Source organism: Apostichopus japonicus, chromosome 1, assembly GCF_037975245.1.
Source record: "Apostichopus japonicus isolate 1M-3 chromosome 1, ASM3797524v1, whole genome shotgun sequence".
In the NCBI taxonomy this organism is placed as follows: Eukaryota; Metazoa; Echinodermata; class Holothuroidea; order Aspidochirotida; family Stichopodidae; genus Apostichopus; species Apostichopus japonicus.
This window is the reverse complement of record NC_092561.1, coordinates 4,464,098-4,482,422: the sequence shown is the minus strand read 5'-3', so window position 1 is coordinate 4,482,422 and position 18,325 is coordinate 4,464,098. Positions and strand designations below refer to the sequence as shown.

Sequence of the window (18,325 nt, the reverse complement as noted above, 5' to 3'; positions counted from 1 at the left end):
AAAATATTCGCTCTCTTCACATACAAGCTTACCTCTAATACGCCGACCCCTTCTAGGTAACAGTCACAACTTGTTGGCTTGACGCAGTCGCTATCTTCAATGAGAGTACCATACCAACAAGGACAAGTTTCGATGCAGTTGTGAAGGCAATCGTCTATACCATTAGGATGGTTGCAGGTTTCTGAACATCCGGAGCCACAAGATGCGTAGGGATTGTTCTTAGGACAGAGAGAAGCTGAATACAGACAAGATATAAGTGACTTCATCAGACATGTACCAATTCTATATGGCATGTATTGCACGAAACATGAACAGTGAAATTAAAATACTACACATCATAACTCAAGATCACCGAATGTGCATACAGTTTATTTGTTGAAGAACACTTTACCAGTACAAAGTGTACATTGTCACTGAAGTCATAAAGAAATTCCTTTATAATAAGCAAAGCATAATTCATATCTACACTTTAAAGGTGTATCCAAAGGAACGATGATTTCATGCAAACTCCAAAATGCAGCTAGCCACGAAGAATTATAGTCTAATTAGCCATCAATACGTGTCTCCAGTAAAAATGCTCCACTACCATAACGCATGACTTGCCTTGGACTCGGGATAACGTGAACTAGGATGTGAGGCGTAGTCCATGTGAGTCATACAATGTCGGATGTTAAGCGTAGTTTAGGTGAGTCATTGAATGTTCGGATGTGAGGCGTATTACAGGTGAGTCATTCAATGTTCGGGTGTGAGGTGTATTACAGGTGAGTCATTTTATGTTCGGATGTAAACCGTATTACAGGTGCCATTTAATGTTTTCATACACTCTTCACTGCAATATTGAATTTATTTTTGTATTAAATCAATATTTATTGCTTGTTGCTGTATGTTCTTCATCACATTCTTTGGAATAAAGTAAAGTAGCTGGATAACTTTACATGCCCATAAATAATATTATTAGTATCTGAGTGAGGGTTTTCTATAGCAACCACGTCATTTCCCAAACCCGATTTGATTCAGATAGTGTCATACTCGGACTTATTGACTGGACTTGGAATCGGATTTGCTAGACTCGTCTATGGCCCTATTTTTACTACCTATAAGAACAAACTTTAATTTAGAGACAAACCGCATTCAGAAATAGAATCCCTCCAGTTTCCAAGGGAACCTCCGGCGGCTCTGCATTGGTCAGCATAGGATGCAAAGTTATCACATATGTACTCTGGATCGCGACAATAGTCTTGAACACACGTCTTGTATTGCGTATCAGCACTAATGTAGTCATGACAACCAGCAAACGCACCTGGATTAAGAATTATGAAGTGTACTACCTTTAAGGTCATGCAGAAGATAAAACAAAATAATCTTAGAGCCATGAAATGTTACTTAGTTCGTTTGCAAATATAGTTTTATTAAGATATGATTACTTGCAAAAGTGCATAGTTTCCGCAGAGAAAGGTGAGGAAGGAGTAAAGTAAATACATAAATAAAAAACATTATAACAAACAGTTGTCTGTCGAATGTGGACATAAAAGTAAGTCGGATCTATTGAAGGTAAATGCAACATACCATGAGGGTCAGTGAGGTAATAACAGTGGTCTTTTGCATTAATCTCCTGCGTCGATCCCGTAACGCATGGGTTGTGGTCAGATTCAGATGCATCACAGGCAGCTGCAAGCCAGCTGGTAGCAAAGACATTCAAGTCAGTAGTCTGGAAGGAATGGGGAAATTTGAATATTTTTTTTTTACATTTATATATTTTACATGAAATGTGTTCTCTTAACATCAATATAAAAAATGATGTGATTGTTCATAAACAGCAGAGGATGAGGGTTATTTTTTTCAAATCGTTGGAAGGAAGTATTCAGATACGACCCAAATAAATAAGATAATAGTTATTTCGGATTACTTTGTATTTTTAAAGTATTCTCAGTTATATATGTTCTTTTTAAATCATATATGGTTTTTAGGAAGATATGTAAACCTACCTGGCTACCATCTGGTAGAGTCATCTCATCTTCAGCATTGTTGTTGCATGTTCCACACATACCAACTAATATGTTTCGCCACTCCGTGGTCACTTTAATGGAAGTAACGCCTCCTTGACTGTAATGTACCGATAATCCAAAGTCTGTCATTAGCATCTGCAAAGAAATATTTCCGCCTTTTATTGACACAGAAAATTAGTTAAACCAATTTATAACACGTCGTCACATAAGAAAACACTCATTAAATCCCGTGCCACTTGACTTTATAATATAAGGCTTCATGATTTGATTACAAGTTATTTACTACGTTAGGTTTATTTTCTAAGCTGTAAGTACAATTGAACATGTGTACATCGATGATATCTTCTTTGCAAGTTTTAATTATTGCCTTATCTATCTAAAGGTTACCGAGGTTACAACTATGAAACGAATATTTCTTTTAATGTTAAAGCTAACTTCATATAGTCCAGTAGTTATTCTCAATATTGTGTCTTGTCGAATGGCATCTAAGTCCTCTGTACATTAAGTATTACAGTATTCACGGTGTGTAGCATAACTCACCCAGCTATCCTCAATTAAGTAATTCACAGATACGTGGTCATCATCAAACAAACCAGGTTTGACTGCACCATTTACTGTTAATACACCATCAATGGTTATGACATATTCAAACCCATAGGCGTAAAGACTCAGGGCTTCCAGTATGAGAGGAGCGGTTTCACTAAACACGCCTGTCAGTTGGAACGCTGGAAGGGTCCCAATAGTGTCTGGGTTGGTCACTAGGCTGTAAGAGCAACCAAGGTAGTGGTCATAGCTTACATCGTCGAAAGTAAGGACGTGGAAATCTGTCCAAACAAAGCACTCGCAATCAGCTACAAAACAAATGAAGACAACAATTTAGCATTTTTGATGTAAGAGGTTTGTGATAGTGGTCATTAAAACGTATAGAGATCTATTGAAACTTTATTCTCCCACTGAGAAGACACATTGAACATTACGCTATTTTAAAATGTTTAGTTGACATATATTTTATGATTTAAATGAAGATCACAATGTGAAACAAGCTCAAGTGATTGTTTCACCTTCTGACCTCTGATTTGTGGAGAACTTGTTAAACCAAAAACGATAATATGTTGTGAATCTATATATAGTCAGACATTCATGTGACAGTTATAACTTACCCAAAGCACACTGCTCTCCATTTCCCACATACCCAATGGAACAGTAACACTTCCTAACACCAAATTTAATATCACATGTAGCCTCAGTGTGACATTGGTAACCTGTACATTGTAACGTTCCCATAGTACAAGTGCATCTTTCCGAACAGTCTTCACTCATGTATACAGAACCAGGCTGAGGATAGAGTAAAACAAAATACCATCTACTATATATATATACATATATATTTATATATATATATATATATATATATATATATATATATATATATATATACATTGTGATACAATAGTGAATATTGAAGAAGTAAAATTATAAGTATATTTATTTTACTGAGTTTTTTTTTATAACAATATATAATTACCGAAATGTAAGTGCCTTCAGGGGTATTGCAGCCACATTCTCTCGGATAAACGCATTTTTGGCCGTCAAGTATTTTGCCCTCAGGGCATTTACAGGCTTCGATGCCGGTGATGTTACAAGTGCTTGGGGAGTCTTGTCCTGCACAACTTTCGGGACAACCGGATCCATCAGTGGTGTACACCATACCATCAGGGCATGGAGGATCTTGGCAGAAAATAAACTGTGTAGACTCAGTAATGATGTAAAATTAATAAAAAGAGATCGAGTGAAAAGTCTAGAGTGTGAAAATAATGATCTATAACCTTCAGGTAACGCTAAGCTTAATTTCAAAGTTTCTTTAGAAGAAATATTGGTTATATAACTAAGGTTTTAATTCACATTGTTGTATGCTGCACTTAATTTAGTTACGTACCACATCCAGTAACCAGCTCCCACCATTTTCCTGGATCTAAACCAGCCTTGATACAAGCAGATGAAAATTGAGATACTACAGCACAGAATGACTCCACGTCTCCTGTGACGCACACGTCATAAGTACATGTCTCGAAGTAAGGAGTAGCATCAACAACTTCACGGCAAGTTGAAAATGGACCTAATAGGAGGAAAACAAATTTACCGGCAAACAATTGCGTAACAAGGAGCAATAGGGCCGATGCATAAATTAATCAAAATTAACCCCCGAAGTCCAGATTCATCCACGCCCAACCATGGTTTGTACTTGGATGATCAATGTGTCACCTCTATACGTCCGGATATAGTGATCTCATGGTTCTCTGTTGAGAACAGATTTCTGTTTTTCATTCCCATTATGGTGTGTATCGGAGATAACGTTAACAACTTCACTGATAAATTTCTTGATATTATACTCTTACCTTCAGCTGTTATAATAGCACAAGTATCTCCTGCAGCTACTTCTTCATCGGAACCAGGTTCGCATGGGTTTGTACCAGGATCGGGGGAACAACCAGGAGTTTCTATAGCCCAACCGTTTCCGAAGTCAGCTGCTGAACTGGCCTTCATAGACCCAAAAAATATTTTATGTAAACGACTTAATAACTTGCACTAAGTCAAACAGCGAGAATAGAAATGTATGTGTAACATTCAATCACCAGCTCCTTACAAATGAAAACGTTATTTTATAAACGGCAATTACGAGTAGAACTGTCAAACTACTGAAATGCTGTTATATTTCATTACAAGTTTAATAATTGTGAGGAGAACAATAACTGAAATTGTCATTGCCGTAGATTGTGACAATTGACAATATTGGAGTCGACGTACAGTTGTCTTCAATGCTACTAACATCACGTCACTGTCACCGTAGACTCTTAAAAACAAATCATGTGTCCTGTCTATCAGATTGTATGAAACCCAAGTTTTTTTTATTCGTAGTAAGTGAAATTAGCCTGTTTCTGCTCAAAGTCTTTTAATTAAAGTAATATATACAACGGTGACGTGTGAGCAACTTTTCTACAAAACACAGTCATGTATAACAGCACATTTTATTAGTTTCATTTTGGAATTTCTTTGGCATACGTTATTGCTTGTTTAGTTCACTTACTTTAAAAAAGTAGTTTCGGAAGGGTTATTACCGGTTTGTTGATTGAGAAATACATCATTTGAAAGGACAAAGATGAAAAAGGATCGAACTAAACTGTTCATTTAGTGAAAAAAAAGAATCCTCAGTTACTAGACGAATCTAATCTGGTAGTTAACTTTGGCAATGTGGCATCTCATTGTTGTCAAATTACAGAGCAAAATATCAATTAATCAGAGCGACTATTTTCTGCATACCTAAAATGAAACAAAACATTTTTCTTACCAATTCTTGTGAAGGCAGTGTGAAATCATCACTGCTATCAAAGTTGCAGGTTCCGCACATGCCACATAATTTGTCATAGTAGTCCGGACTAACGTCAATGTCTACCGATCCACGATCAAATGAATAAATCATTTCCAGTCCAAAATGAGTGTACATGACCTGTCAAAGAGATATCATAGCTTCTAATATGATATGATTATAATGAAACCAGCCAATATGTATATGTTATCTTTAAACGAGTTTGTTGTTCACCTAAACGGAAATCAAGTAAAAAAATACTGATTTATTTCGTTAACATATTTAAATGTCACAAGTGATACGAAAACATCAATTGCACTCCATTAAAGGGAAGATACATCAGCTACAGTCACAAAAAAATATCGTTTCTGGTTTGACAGAATACGTATGCTACACCTTTTTGGGAAAATGAAAATACATTGAGGTTAACATTCTGAAGGAAAATAAAAACAATGGAAACTTTACATGTCTCTGTAGAAATTAAGAAGCTCGCGTTCATTGTGACATCAATTTGACTTACCATTTTGTTCTGTGGAACAAATGTGACGGTAACATAATCATCACCACCGGTGCTAAACGGAAGAGTCTTAATAACACCATTCACTTCTAGGTTGCCATTGCTAAGCATTTGATAATCAGTGCCTTGATATTCTAGTCTTACTCCTCTTAGGTAGGACACTGGATCTGAAGGCTTGTTCTTGTCATTGTTTCCAACAACTATAAAGCTTGGTAGAGATCCTTGATTGCATGCTTCCACTAAAGTATATTCGCAATCTCCTTGGAAATCAAACTTGACACCATCAAAGCTCAGGTAATGAGGATCGCCCCAAATGGAACAGCTGCATGGTTCTGTGTGTAACAATGGGCACAGTTTACTTTCAACATAAACCCAATTTCACAGAGTTGCATTAAGGCGTAATATAAAAGTTTCGGAGAACCTGTATTGTGTTAAATCGACCTACTCTAAAGACATAAAATTGTCTCCCAAATAATATTATAGGCTATTTGTCTAAATTTTGAATTACTGATTTGAAATATATTACACTGCAAAACCTGATCATCACTGGTAAAATATTACCAGCCTAACAATTCAATAATCAGTGACTTAGTTTCATCAATGGTATAACAGCAATCCACATTGTAGCAGCTGTCCACACTGTAGCAGCAGTCCACATTGTAGCAGCGTCGCATAAGAAATAGGTAAGATACATGTGTAACATGTTCGATACTCACTGTCAGAGCAATACTTCCCGTTCCAGGCAGTTCCTTCTTCACAGTAACAACCTCTTATACCTCCCATGATTTTACAGACCTCGTTAGTTCGACAACCAAGGGGTACACACTGTTCCTCTCCGTTGAAGCACGTACATCGAATTGAACAGTCTGGATATGTATATATTCCTCCTTGCTGATAAATAAATATTGAACATTCGACAGGTAAATGGAGAACTGATTTCCCTTGTTCTTTTGATATAATGAATGGTAATGTCAAATTTACAGGAAGTGACGTTTTTGCGACCTATTAGAATTACTTAATTACAAAACAATACATGAAACAGACTTCTAATACATTTGTCCAATATGGTTTACAGCAAACACATTCCATTCAAACACCATTGATTGACAGTATGGTTGCGAGTTCTTAACCAAATTTCTATATAGTGCCTGAATTCTTATGTGGGTGTGTGACTAATAACTTTGCAAGTTATCAAAATTAAAACGAGTAAAGTAATATCGAATGCGGAAACATTCAAGAAATAAATCATACCCCAGACTATAAATTTGACTGTTTCGTGGTAATCAACTATATATATTTTTCATCAAAGTAAGATACTCACTGGTATGTAAACACTATTAGAAAGTGTACAGCCACAATTATAAGGAAATACACAGGTAGCGCCATCTAAGATCTGGCCCTCTGGACACTCACAAACTTCTATACAATCAAAGGGGCAGTCCGGTGTTCCGTCAGGGTGTTGACAAGTTGGGGGACACGCTGATCCGCAATCGTTATAAACAGTACCTTCGTCACAGGGCCCCTCTGAAAAATGCAAGTTCATGTATTCGCTGCATATACGGTCAATGTAACATTGATACGCAATGAGAAGGCTATCGCAATAACACACTGACCGGTCACTTATGAGGATCCACTATTGAGGGAGTTAGCTCGGGTTCGCAGTCCCATCCCTCTCGTTTAAAAGAAATAAATATTGGCAAATGATTGAAAGTCAAGCATTGAACTTCTACTTTAAACTTACTGATCGACATTATGCGAGGCCTCGTAAGAATAATATTGGTTAGAATAATACTATTAAAAATTCATGATGTAAGTGGTTTCTCTGACGAAAATAGACCAATCGGATAATGTGCTGAATTGTGTTGAATTGAATAATGTGACTCTAACTGGGTGGAATTAAGATAGTTATAATATATTTCCCCGTCGCAATAAATATAAATTCCAGGTATTTTGTATTTGAATAAAGAAACTACGAGACTACTTACCGCATTCAGGAACGTAATTCCACCATTTTCCGGGATTTCCACGACGCGCCCTGCACAGTTCTACGTATGCCTCAATGTTCCTACAAACATGTGTGGTTTCCAAATTTGAACGACAAACATCGTACACGCAATCATCAAAGAAAGATTCTGGGTTTGTAAAGTCTCTACAGTCTTCCAAAGGACCTTAATGTGGAAACGTAAAATTTACATGAAAATGTCGTTTACCAACTATTCTAAAGAAAATTGCAAATGAATATAATAGTTGTGATAAAGATAAAGTTCAAAGTTTACCGTCAGTTATTTCTTTTACGACGTTTAAGCGACCACGAATGTGGGACAACCCCGCAAGGGCTTATGGATTACAACATTTATGTCGAGTGATAAGAAACTTAAGATTATTTTCAATTTTGAAAACATTTCAGATGGGAAAACCGAAATTGCACTTGGATGAAAAATCCACCTTACTATGACCCGGCCAGGGATCGAACCCAGAGCCTCCAATTAATAAGCCTCATTGCTTTAAATGCCACCACCTTTATCCACTCTGACACAGTACAGGTATCAAGTTAAGGCCTCTCAACTGACTTTGAGACATTTTACCTCTGGTCAATATGGTTACTTGTATGACGATATATAGTAATTTCTATACTTTTCATACCCGATAAAATATTCCCAGCATGGAGGTGGGGTGCAGGGAATTCAAACGATTGGGAACTACAGCTTTTAGAGTAAATGCTTTACAATTCAACCTACAAACATTGAAGACTTACACTTATATGAGTATCCAATGTTTAGCAACTCCCTCCCCCCCCCCCACCCCACCCTCCTCCTCCCCGACTTTGATGTCTTCTGGAGATTCGTATGCTTGGATTTTGCACACTGCGATGCAATATGTTCAAGTCAACTGGAGCCAACTGTATATACCTCCTATTTTCGGCGTTTACATTACCTACCGAATGGGTCAACTATAACCCAACACTTGTCTTTCGCGTAGATGTAATCGTCAGTACCCTCGGGACAAGGATGTTCTACCTTCGGAGGTTGACACTCTCGATCCCCCGTCTGCCAACTATTGGCAAATTCTGAAACACTCCCTGCCTGTGGAAATTTGTTAAATGTTATTTAACCAAGTTTAGCTAACATCTTCAAACACTCCAATGAAGATTTGCAAGTCCTTACACTGACTGAAACTATTGCCGACGCTGACTTTTATACATATTATAGGGGTAAGTAACTTGAAGAAAAGGTGAGTTAGCCTCTGAACCGTCTTGATTATACTTACCGGCTTATATCACCGATAATTCCCGTTATTGGTTTAGCTACCCTCTTCCCTTGATTTGTGTAACGCTGTTACACTATTCTGTGCGTGTATACGTTTAGTGGCAACATATATGTAGGTCAGCGGTATGAAAGGTTGTGACACTGTATAGGTTAGAATGTTTATAATTTTGAAACAGGACACACCGATGGAGGTCCAATAAACAATTTGTGCAATCTGAACCAAGTGAATATGTGTCGCCACATACATGCTCTTACTGGTTATTTTGGTAATTTCCTTATAAATGACAGGACCATTATTTTGTCTTAAAGTCAGATATATTGTGTTTGTCTATTTTAATAACAATAAAATTAATATTTACCAGTTCTCCGTTGGGCATTTGGAAATCATCTCCAGTACTTCCCGTAGCTGTGCCTAGTAACCCACAAGTTCGTCCTTTGAACTCAGGAGGAAGGTTAACATTTGTTGCCGCGTACGGTGTTCCAGAGCCTCCCCAGTAACTGAAAGAAGCAGTTACAACCATTCCAAAGTCGGTGGTCAGCGTCTTATGAATGGAAAATGGTAGTTATATGTGTTAGGCACAGACGAGTACTTTGAAGCAATTGGGGTTATATAAATTTATCATCAAATGAAAATGTATTCCTATATTGGTATTATGATAAATAGTTGCCATGTTTACCCAATTGGTAATATCCTCAATACAATTCAAACTTACCGCTGTCAACTACCGTATCGTTTCAACAAATTCGAGTTAAAAATTACTGTTAATTTTTTAATTGATTATTGTAGCTTACATTTCAATGTCATCATAAAAACGTCATAATATGTCAAATTGTTTGCAGATTTAATGAATGGACTAAATTTTACCGCCATAGCGTTACACCAAATCTAAGAAATAGAAAGACGCACTTGCTTTTGATTAATATATGTAAACTCACCCATTTATCTTTGTTTGCATATGAAATAGTGACCGCCTCAATAGTTACTGGAGTTGTAACTGTTTCGTCATCTATCAATGTTCCTTTAGGTCCTCTAATCTCGTACACATGACCGTGATATTCCAGTCGTATAGACACTACTACTGACACAGTGTGGCTTTGTGTTGGTTTGTTAAAGTTGCCAATTAGTTGGAAATATGGCAAAGCCTCTCCGACACCACAGAGTTGCACAAGGGTGTATTCGCATGTACCCATGAAGTCATACTTTCTCTGGTCAAATGTACGAAAGTGCGGATCTCCACTACCTCCACCACCCCAACCATCTGTAACACAACAAGCTTAGGATGTTAATCTTTAAGCTCGAAAAACGAAATTGTATCATTGCATCGAATATTGTAGCAAACGTGCCTTTCAAGAAAGGAACATATTGACTCTACTCGATGATAAAAACATCCTTTACCATAACACTTGTACCGTAGATTGCTACTGCGTTAAAACGGTGTGAACATCAGTTTGATAGTAGAAAGTAGGCTTGACAAATATTGAAAGACCTTCACAGACAGTTTTGGATTTGATGAGTAACTGATATTATAGGGAAGACGTTATACCGATATGCATCGAATGATATAATATCAGGTTAGTTTATAGCTTAACCTTTTTGCGTTAATTCAGTCTGAAAATATCAACTTTTCATTGGATGCATTTTTCTGTTTCATGCTAATTTGTAAATCTGTAATGTTAAGAGCTATACTAGATTTACTTAAACCACTGCAGACCCAAACAAGAAACACCAGCAAATAATTAAAACAAGATATTAAGTTCGTGCGTATGACATAAGCGCTATGAGAAGCCGTACGATGAAATCACTCTCAAATATTATGATAATGAATCAATGCATCTCTATGACACATTGATGTAGTATCTTCATTGCGATCGGAAGTATAATTCCAACAATTAATTGAAAAATGGTAATAAATACGTATATTAAAATAGTAATTCTTCTTCGAAATATATATGGTTAAGTTACAGGTACCTAACATTTAATATAATGACCTATTGCTCTTTGGTAGTTTTCAATGAACAATGAAAAGAGAAACATCTACAACATCTAAACACCTACCCCCTGTACATGTTTGTCCATCTCCAGTATAGCCATTTTGACAGTAGCAGTTTTTCACACCGCCCTTGATTTCACATAGGGCGTGCTCCCCGCATGAAAAATCTGAGCATTCTCGACCTGTGTCTTTGCAGACACATTTTTGATCACAAGTATCTGATATCCACGTATCTCCAACCTAAATGAAAGACAGTAATTTACTCACACATTTATTAATCATATGAATTCCATTTAAAGGATCTTCTGGTGGCTAAAGCTGGTTCACTATTCATATTGCTGGAGAATAGTGACCATATTCAAACCACAACTTCATCCCCAAAGCAATTTGTATCGTGAAATAGTATTTAACATTGGAATGTATCTGTCAATAGGAAAGTGAATGATGTCTTCATAGCAATTGAGCTGAAATCTTCTCAAATAATTCTACAAAGACTTGGGATTTGACGACAGCTAATGAAATTTTCCAGATGTACCAGATCATCGTGAAGATAGCAATGGCCCTATCGTGGCTTTTGCAAAACATATAACCTGGTGACATCACAAAACATTCATGTTGGAATCCACTTCGCTGAAATAAGTGAAGGATATGCCAGTCAAAGCAAAGTTACGTTTAATCAACAATATCTCGACTTATCTCGACAAAATGTCTGAGATGGGTCTTACAACATTACAGCTTGGAGTATGCAGCGGCTGCTCTTCAAAGTAAATGTGACATTGTCTACCACCATCATATTCATTTATCATATGTGTAGATAATCAGTGTCCGGTCAACGCTTCGTTAGTTGTTTACTCTCCTCTTGGTTATGCCATTAACTAGTGAGACTTTCTGAAATGCAATATACATGCCATTTCATAGTCTATTGTTCATTGTGTTTAAAATATGATAATATAGGGCTAGCGGATTGATATTGTAACCAGTTAACGTGTATAATTTAGAGTCTCAATACGTGTTTGCTGATGAATTTCGGAAAACAAACTTCCGAAGCAGATCCAAAGCTTCTTATTCTAAATGCACTCTTGCCAGGTGGGTTTAATGGATAAAATCTGTCGCAATTGAAAGAAAGAAATGTTTTTTTTTCGTTGACCTTATGGCGCGAACGATTCACCGTAAAATAACTGCGACCGCCAATATCAGCATGCTCATTACACAAATGTTACCTAAACATGTATACTCGTACTCGTCCACTTTTTTTACCCAATTTCACGGAGGAAACGTCTGAAAACACCTGTTTATGCATTGCAATGGAAGGAAATAACACAATATCTCATACTACATCGGTAACACCAAAAGAAATATTCTATTCAAGAGACCTTACACAGGCTAACCATGCCTACCAGTCGTAAACAAAACAGAGAGATTTGATTTGTTGAGCTGGGCTTGCAAATTGTGATTGAAGTTTGCAGAATATACGTACTCGTTAAGAAATATGGCGAATTTTATTCATCTTAAAATGTTTAACGATATATAACTCGATAAAAATAAAGAATATTAATATGAAATTTGTATCGAACGGTGTCACTTTTAGTGAGGTTTTAAGCATGTTCCAGGGTACCACAATAATTTCAAGAAATCTTTTTTTCATAGAAAGATGATCAAATATATTTTATTTCATTTTTTTTCAATAATTATTCTTTGATGTGGTTGTTGCATAGGCTGAACGAATATATCACTACTATGAATTTAGTCATTATTAAGATTTACCTCCATTATGTCATTTCCAGGAGAGGTACACCCACAATCTGCAACATTTATGCATTCATCGTTGTAAAGTACAAGTGGATTGGCACAAATGCAGGTCTCAATAAGCGTGTCCCACTGACAATTCTCTGTACCACTTCGATCATTACAAGTTGGCTGACAGCCTACACCCCATTCCCAGAGGATAGAATTTTCTGGACATTCGTCAACTAAATTTAGAGGCAAAATGAAATATCGTTAATATCAAGAAGTACCCGCATTAATTGCACCTTTTGAAAAAAATGTTACAAGTTGGAAGATTTTGATAGTTTCAAACTAAACGGTATTTTACTATCAAGCAATAAGTAGAATATGTTGCCTGCATTTGTCAACCTATACCAGTAAATTACAATATGTGGTATTAAAAATGATACATTTGAATAATGATTTCTTATCTTGAATATTTCTGGTTAAATGTATCCACTAACATGAAACAGAATTACCTCGAACTGTGGGACCTGCTCCCGTTGCCCTCTTTCTTCGACTAGCTCCTCCAGACATTCCTCCGCTATCATCTCCTGCAAGGTAAATCAGAACACCTTAACTGGCAGAATATTTCTTGTCATTTGACGAACAGAGTTGTCTATTGTTATTTATTGTGCAATGGAACTGTTAATCAATTGATATATTGAACTCACCGTCGTGTTTTCTATAAAAAAAAACAAATATTATGAAACGTACCATTTACAAAGCGGTAATATCAATGCGTTCAATAATGTGTATACACAAACCTGAAATAGAGTGACCGTAATAACTGTAATTTCATGGGTTCAAGAGATAATTACGCTTATCCGGAATGTATATTACAGTGCCATGGTAATTACCTGGGACAAAGCAGTGTTGAGCGTCTTTACGCCAATCACCAGGATTCCCACCAGCCTGCCTACACTGCTGGGCATAGATCTTCATGATATAACACGAGAAGGACGGTTTCAAGGATACACAGAGATCCATAACGCAAGCATTGTAAACGACTTGAGGATCAACAAACTCGTAGCAAGGGGCAAATGGACCTAACGAAGAACAATGTGATTGTAACTGTTGGTGAGAAACTTTCCTCTTTTTGGTTTTGAATATTCATTTTACACATCTCTAGATAATTTTAATAGTGAAGATGGAGTATTTAAACAAACGAAAACCGATACACTAGACTACATGAATGTAACCGAAGTCGAAATTCATTCAGAAATATACAGAGAACAAATAAGTCAACCCTTGTTTACAAAATTGTATACGCAATGGTCTCAAATTGTTAATACATCGCATGGCCTTTCTTTTATATGGCGAAACGTTGTAATCATGCATCAATCCTATATCAGTTTCGCTCAAAATTATTCAACAATTTTATCTTCACGTTGAAACAAAGCTACAAAATGAAGAAATCTGAGTTTTAACATGATGCGGCTGCTATCGGGAAGTAACATTTAAGTTTACATTCTATAGACAACATGTACTGATGATAGGTGTTTACCTGAAATTTGAATCAATAGATTACACATATCCTTTGACCAGTTTTCCTCTAGACTGTCCATTACGCAAGGGTTCTCAGTGACTCCTTCAGTCTCACATGTCATATCGTTTCTCCACGCAGCCCCAAATTCGGTGATCGAAGACGCCTGCAGCAAAGCCAGAGGCAATAGTGTTTGTATAATAAGATGCCTTATATATTGCATTAATTACTCTTTATCTGCATTTTAGAGACTGACAGCTACTAGTTTGGGCGTTACTCTTACATAAAGAACCATGCACTCATCATAAATCAGCAAACTACCGGCATAGAATAAGAGATTTACAAGTAATTAAATTAACTCAACAGAACGATACGGGCAGCATTGCTTTGTTAAAAAAAAAAATTCCTCTGATAGAAACTATAAAATCTTACGATATCTCCATTTGGCATTTGTAACTCATCACTTTGATTGTCAGAACAGGTACCGCACATTCCACACACTTGTCCCTCTAATTCAGCATGTACGTGGATTTCCGCATTTTGTAAGTTGTCGTACATAATGAAAAGACCTTCTACTGCAATTGTCTGCAAAATGTGGAAGAAAATGTTTGCATTGACAGCAAGATACAGCAAGAATTATAAAAAAAACACGAATAATAAGCATGTTATTCAAAAACCACATTTGAAGTGACGGTACATTCTTTGTTTAAAATATTCTTAGTTATAACAAGAAGGTTAAGTTAATCTCAAAACTCAACCCAATAATGCAGCCTACTTAAGGTTTGGCTGAACAAAAAAACTGATTGTCTCCAATATTCAGTCATGATTGTATTGTTGATATGATAATAACGATGCTTCATATTAAAAGTTCTGGGCATACACTTACCGTGAAGCCATAAACCTGATTGCCTATTGTGATGCCAAGTTCTTTATCTTCGTATGGCACATTAACCAATCTGCTGTTAACTTTCACTTTACCAGCAATGAAGACTTCATAAATATTGCCTCCATACTCGAACCGCAAATACCGCAAGTATGATACTTTGTCACTAGGTGCATCACGGCTGTGTCGACCAACCAACTTAAAGTTTGGCACACTACTTGATGTGGAACACTTCTGTACAAGAATGTATTCACAGTCCCCCTGGTAATCAAATGAGAGCTTATCAAACGTTGTGTAGTGAGGATCGCCGTAAACATTGCACACGCAAGGACCTGCCAAAAGGATCAAATATCACGTTATTACCGAGACCGAAAGTCGTAATGATCTAGTAGTAAATATTTCTTATCTCCATGATCATTGAAACCATCCTCTATTAGCAATAATTTCTTCTACATCATCGTAGTAATATTTTACTGACCTGCATGAAATAAGAATATTAATCATGTATAATATTGAGCTTACATTATTTGTAATTAGCAGCGGTAGAAATAACATACCTCTACGACAAGCTTCATCCACCATAGCATACTGTGACGGGCAATAGCACTTCCTTAATCCGTCCCTGACGTCACAAACAGATTTATCAGGACACGAATAAGAGTTACAATCAACGCCAGTATCTAAACAAAGACAACGTTCTGAGCAGTCCTCACTGTACCATTCTTCACCTCTCTGAAAACATACAGATAACGGACACGATGATCGTGTGAGAGACCAGTATGGAGAAACATTTAAAGGCAAATCTTGTACATTGATTGAAAAAATGAAGCACAATAGAGAGTCATAAAACATCAACTAAATTTCATTTATATCGAACACCAGCGAAAAGGCCCTTCAAGAGGGAACAAATACAAGGCTGGAAGCTTCATAATCAATGATATTACCTTAATATAGGCCCCTCCAGGGAGAGTGCATCCACAGTCTGCTTTAGGGACGCACTCATCACCGTCCACTAGCTGCCCATCAGGACATTTGCAGACCTCTTCACATGTCAATTTACAATCTTCGTCATTTCCTCCAGCACAAGTCGGTTGACATGCAGAGTCGCAAGGATCATAAATCATGTTGTCAGGGCAGATGCTGCCTAAATTGTATCAAGATATGAATAAAATAACGAACAAAGTAAAAGCTACTTGTTGATTCAGTCTGCTTTCTCTAAATCGTAAGTGTAAGTTGTAATGGGTGCAATGTGCAATACAGGCTGATATTCGTATGGAACCATGGATATTTCAATTATATCCAAGTGTTATACATTAACACCAGGGTGAAAACTCCTAAAAAATCCTACACAAGATCTTTTAAAGCCCTACCTATGGAATAATCACCGGCGTATATCAAACCTTACCTATTCGATTAGTATTCAGAATTATAAGTAGCTACCAAATCCATGTAAAAGTGCACACAACAACACTGCATATCATAAACTTGTAAAGTTCCAGAGAATCTTGTTTTTTTATGGTAAGGGGAGACACTGAAATAGCTATACTACGTCTTCGCCCTTGTATTTCACTTAGTCGGGCATCTGCATTATTCCTCTTACGGTGTATATGGGCTGGATATTATAATGATATGCAGTAGTAATAGGTAATTATACATATGTGCAGAGCTAATTGTACAAATATACATAATAAAAGAGGAACTTACCACACTCAGGCACACTATTCCACCACTCCCCGGGTGTTCCATCTGCTTGTATACAGTCTTCTGCATATTTACGTAAGTTGCTACAAAAAACTTCATTGGTACCAGCAGCACACACATCATAAACACAAGTCTCAAATAAATTATCTGGTTTAACAAAACCATGACACTGTGAGAAAGGTCCTATATAAGAGATATGACATAATGTAAAACAATTAAAACCAGCTCCATATTGATGATGAGATATGGGATACAAAAAAGTCAATTGTGATTTCCCGAATATATCTAATTCTCCACCTTAACCATATTAACTATCCAATATGATTATAACAGGCAAAAGAAATAAAATGTTTTGGATAATTAGGAAGCCAAAAATTATAAACAAATGAAAGGAAGGTCGAAAGTAATATAAGTAAGTATGAACGTTGTCTTCATTATAACTCGAAATAATTATCCCATAACCTAAAGATTTACGGATTCGTTGAATAAGACAACTTATTTGAGACATTCGACTAATACCTTTGTTTCATGTTAAAACGTTAACTCGTTAAAAGGTTGGCTGGAGAATTCTTCTCTCAGGCTGTTTATTGTTTTCTGACTTTCAAGCACTCACCAACAGGCGATGTAAGAACACTACATATATTTTTTGCATCAACTTCTTCTTCAGAACCTTCTTCGCACGCTTCCTCCCCATTATCCTCAATGCACTCTCTGGAATCAGTTGCCCAGGCGTTACCGAAATCCATAGCGTTGGGAGCCTTTCAAAAGAAACATGTTGTTTTTTGACAATGAGGACCACCGTTTTCGTTATGTTTTGTATGAACAACCTATTCAAGCATCCCAAGATTGTTTTTCTGTTATAGTATCATATATATTTCCATTTTTCATAGTAAAATATTTAATGGTGTTGGCTCTATGAAAGAGTATTACTTTCTTTCGAGTGTACCTTTATTAAGAGTAACTTGTCCAAGTTCAAGATTAGGCGACATGCAACTCAGATGTCGCATTTATTATAACAGCGTGTATGTGATAAACTGACCTATAGACTCATACAATTATCAAGTTACGCTTATGGGGGATATCGACAAATATGTTTATTTGATACCAGATCTCCGCTGGGTAGTAAGAAGTCATCTGACGGATCCTTTGTACAAGTCCCACAGAGCCCACATGTAGCTCCGAGATGCAGTTCATCGTACACCTTCACACGGACAGAGTACGGGCTCTCGAACATCAAAGATAGTTGGAAGGAAGTGTCAATTACCTACCAAAAGAGACCAACAATACGTGGATTAGCAACCAGCTTTATAGTTGCACTTTATTCATGGTAACATTTATTTCAAACTA

The 18,325-nt window shown here is 36.7% G+C and overlaps 1 protein-coding gene across 1 annotated transcript in view; it reads right to left on the bottom strand.

The window, feature by feature from the left end:
- LOC139960227 (IgGFc-binding protein-like) overlaps positions 1 to 18,325 on the bottom strand; it is a 45,941-nt gene that overhangs the window by 2,822 nt on the left and 24,794 nt on the right. The window contains exons 23-51 of the mRNA XM_071958455.1: positions 18,084 to 18,242; positions 17,592 to 17,736; positions 16,982 to 17,161; positions 16,222 to 16,421; positions 15,835 to 16,009; positions 15,281 to 15,609; positions 14,827 to 14,979; positions 14,416 to 14,560; positions 13,769 to 13,957; positions 13,388 to 13,462; positions 12,909 to 13,114; positions 11,210 to 11,384; positions 10,090 to 10,412; positions 9,513 to 9,695; positions 8,826 to 8,970; positions 7,873 to 8,055; positions 7,209 to 7,411; positions 6,604 to 6,778; positions 5,891 to 6,219; positions 5,353 to 5,511; positions 4,403 to 4,544; positions 3,943 to 4,122; positions 3,532 to 3,734; positions 3,167 to 3,341; positions 2,547 to 2,857; positions 1,986 to 2,141; positions 1,567 to 1,708; positions 1,127 to 1,300; positions 33 to 235 (exon numbers count right to left, since the gene is read on the bottom strand). Coding sequence (XP_071814556.1) covers positions 33 to 235; positions 1,127 to 1,300; positions 1,567 to 1,708; positions 1,986 to 2,141; positions 2,547 to 2,857; positions 3,167 to 3,341; positions 3,532 to 3,734; positions 3,943 to 4,122; positions 4,403 to 4,544; positions 5,353 to 5,511; positions 5,891 to 6,219; positions 6,604 to 6,778; positions 7,209 to 7,411; positions 7,873 to 8,055; positions 8,826 to 8,970; positions 9,513 to 9,695; positions 10,090 to 10,412; positions 11,210 to 11,384; positions 12,909 to 13,114; positions 13,388 to 13,462; positions 13,769 to 13,957; positions 14,416 to 14,560; positions 14,827 to 14,979; positions 15,281 to 15,609; positions 15,835 to 16,009; positions 16,222 to 16,421; positions 16,982 to 17,161; positions 17,592 to 17,736; positions 18,084 to 18,242 — 5,517 coding nt within the window. The remainder of the gene's footprint in view (positions 1 to 32; positions 236 to 1,126; positions 1,301 to 1,566; positions 1,709 to 1,985; positions 2,142 to 2,546; positions 2,858 to 3,166; positions 3,342 to 3,531; positions 3,735 to 3,942; positions 4,123 to 4,402; positions 4,545 to 5,352; positions 5,512 to 5,890; positions 6,220 to 6,603; positions 6,779 to 7,208; positions 7,412 to 7,872; positions 8,056 to 8,825; positions 8,971 to 9,512; positions 9,696 to 10,089; positions 10,413 to 11,209; positions 11,385 to 12,908; positions 13,115 to 13,387; positions 13,463 to 13,768; positions 13,958 to 14,415; positions 14,561 to 14,826; positions 14,980 to 15,280; positions 15,610 to 15,834; positions 16,010 to 16,221; positions 16,422 to 16,981; positions 17,162 to 17,591; positions 17,737 to 18,083; positions 18,243 to 18,325) is intronic.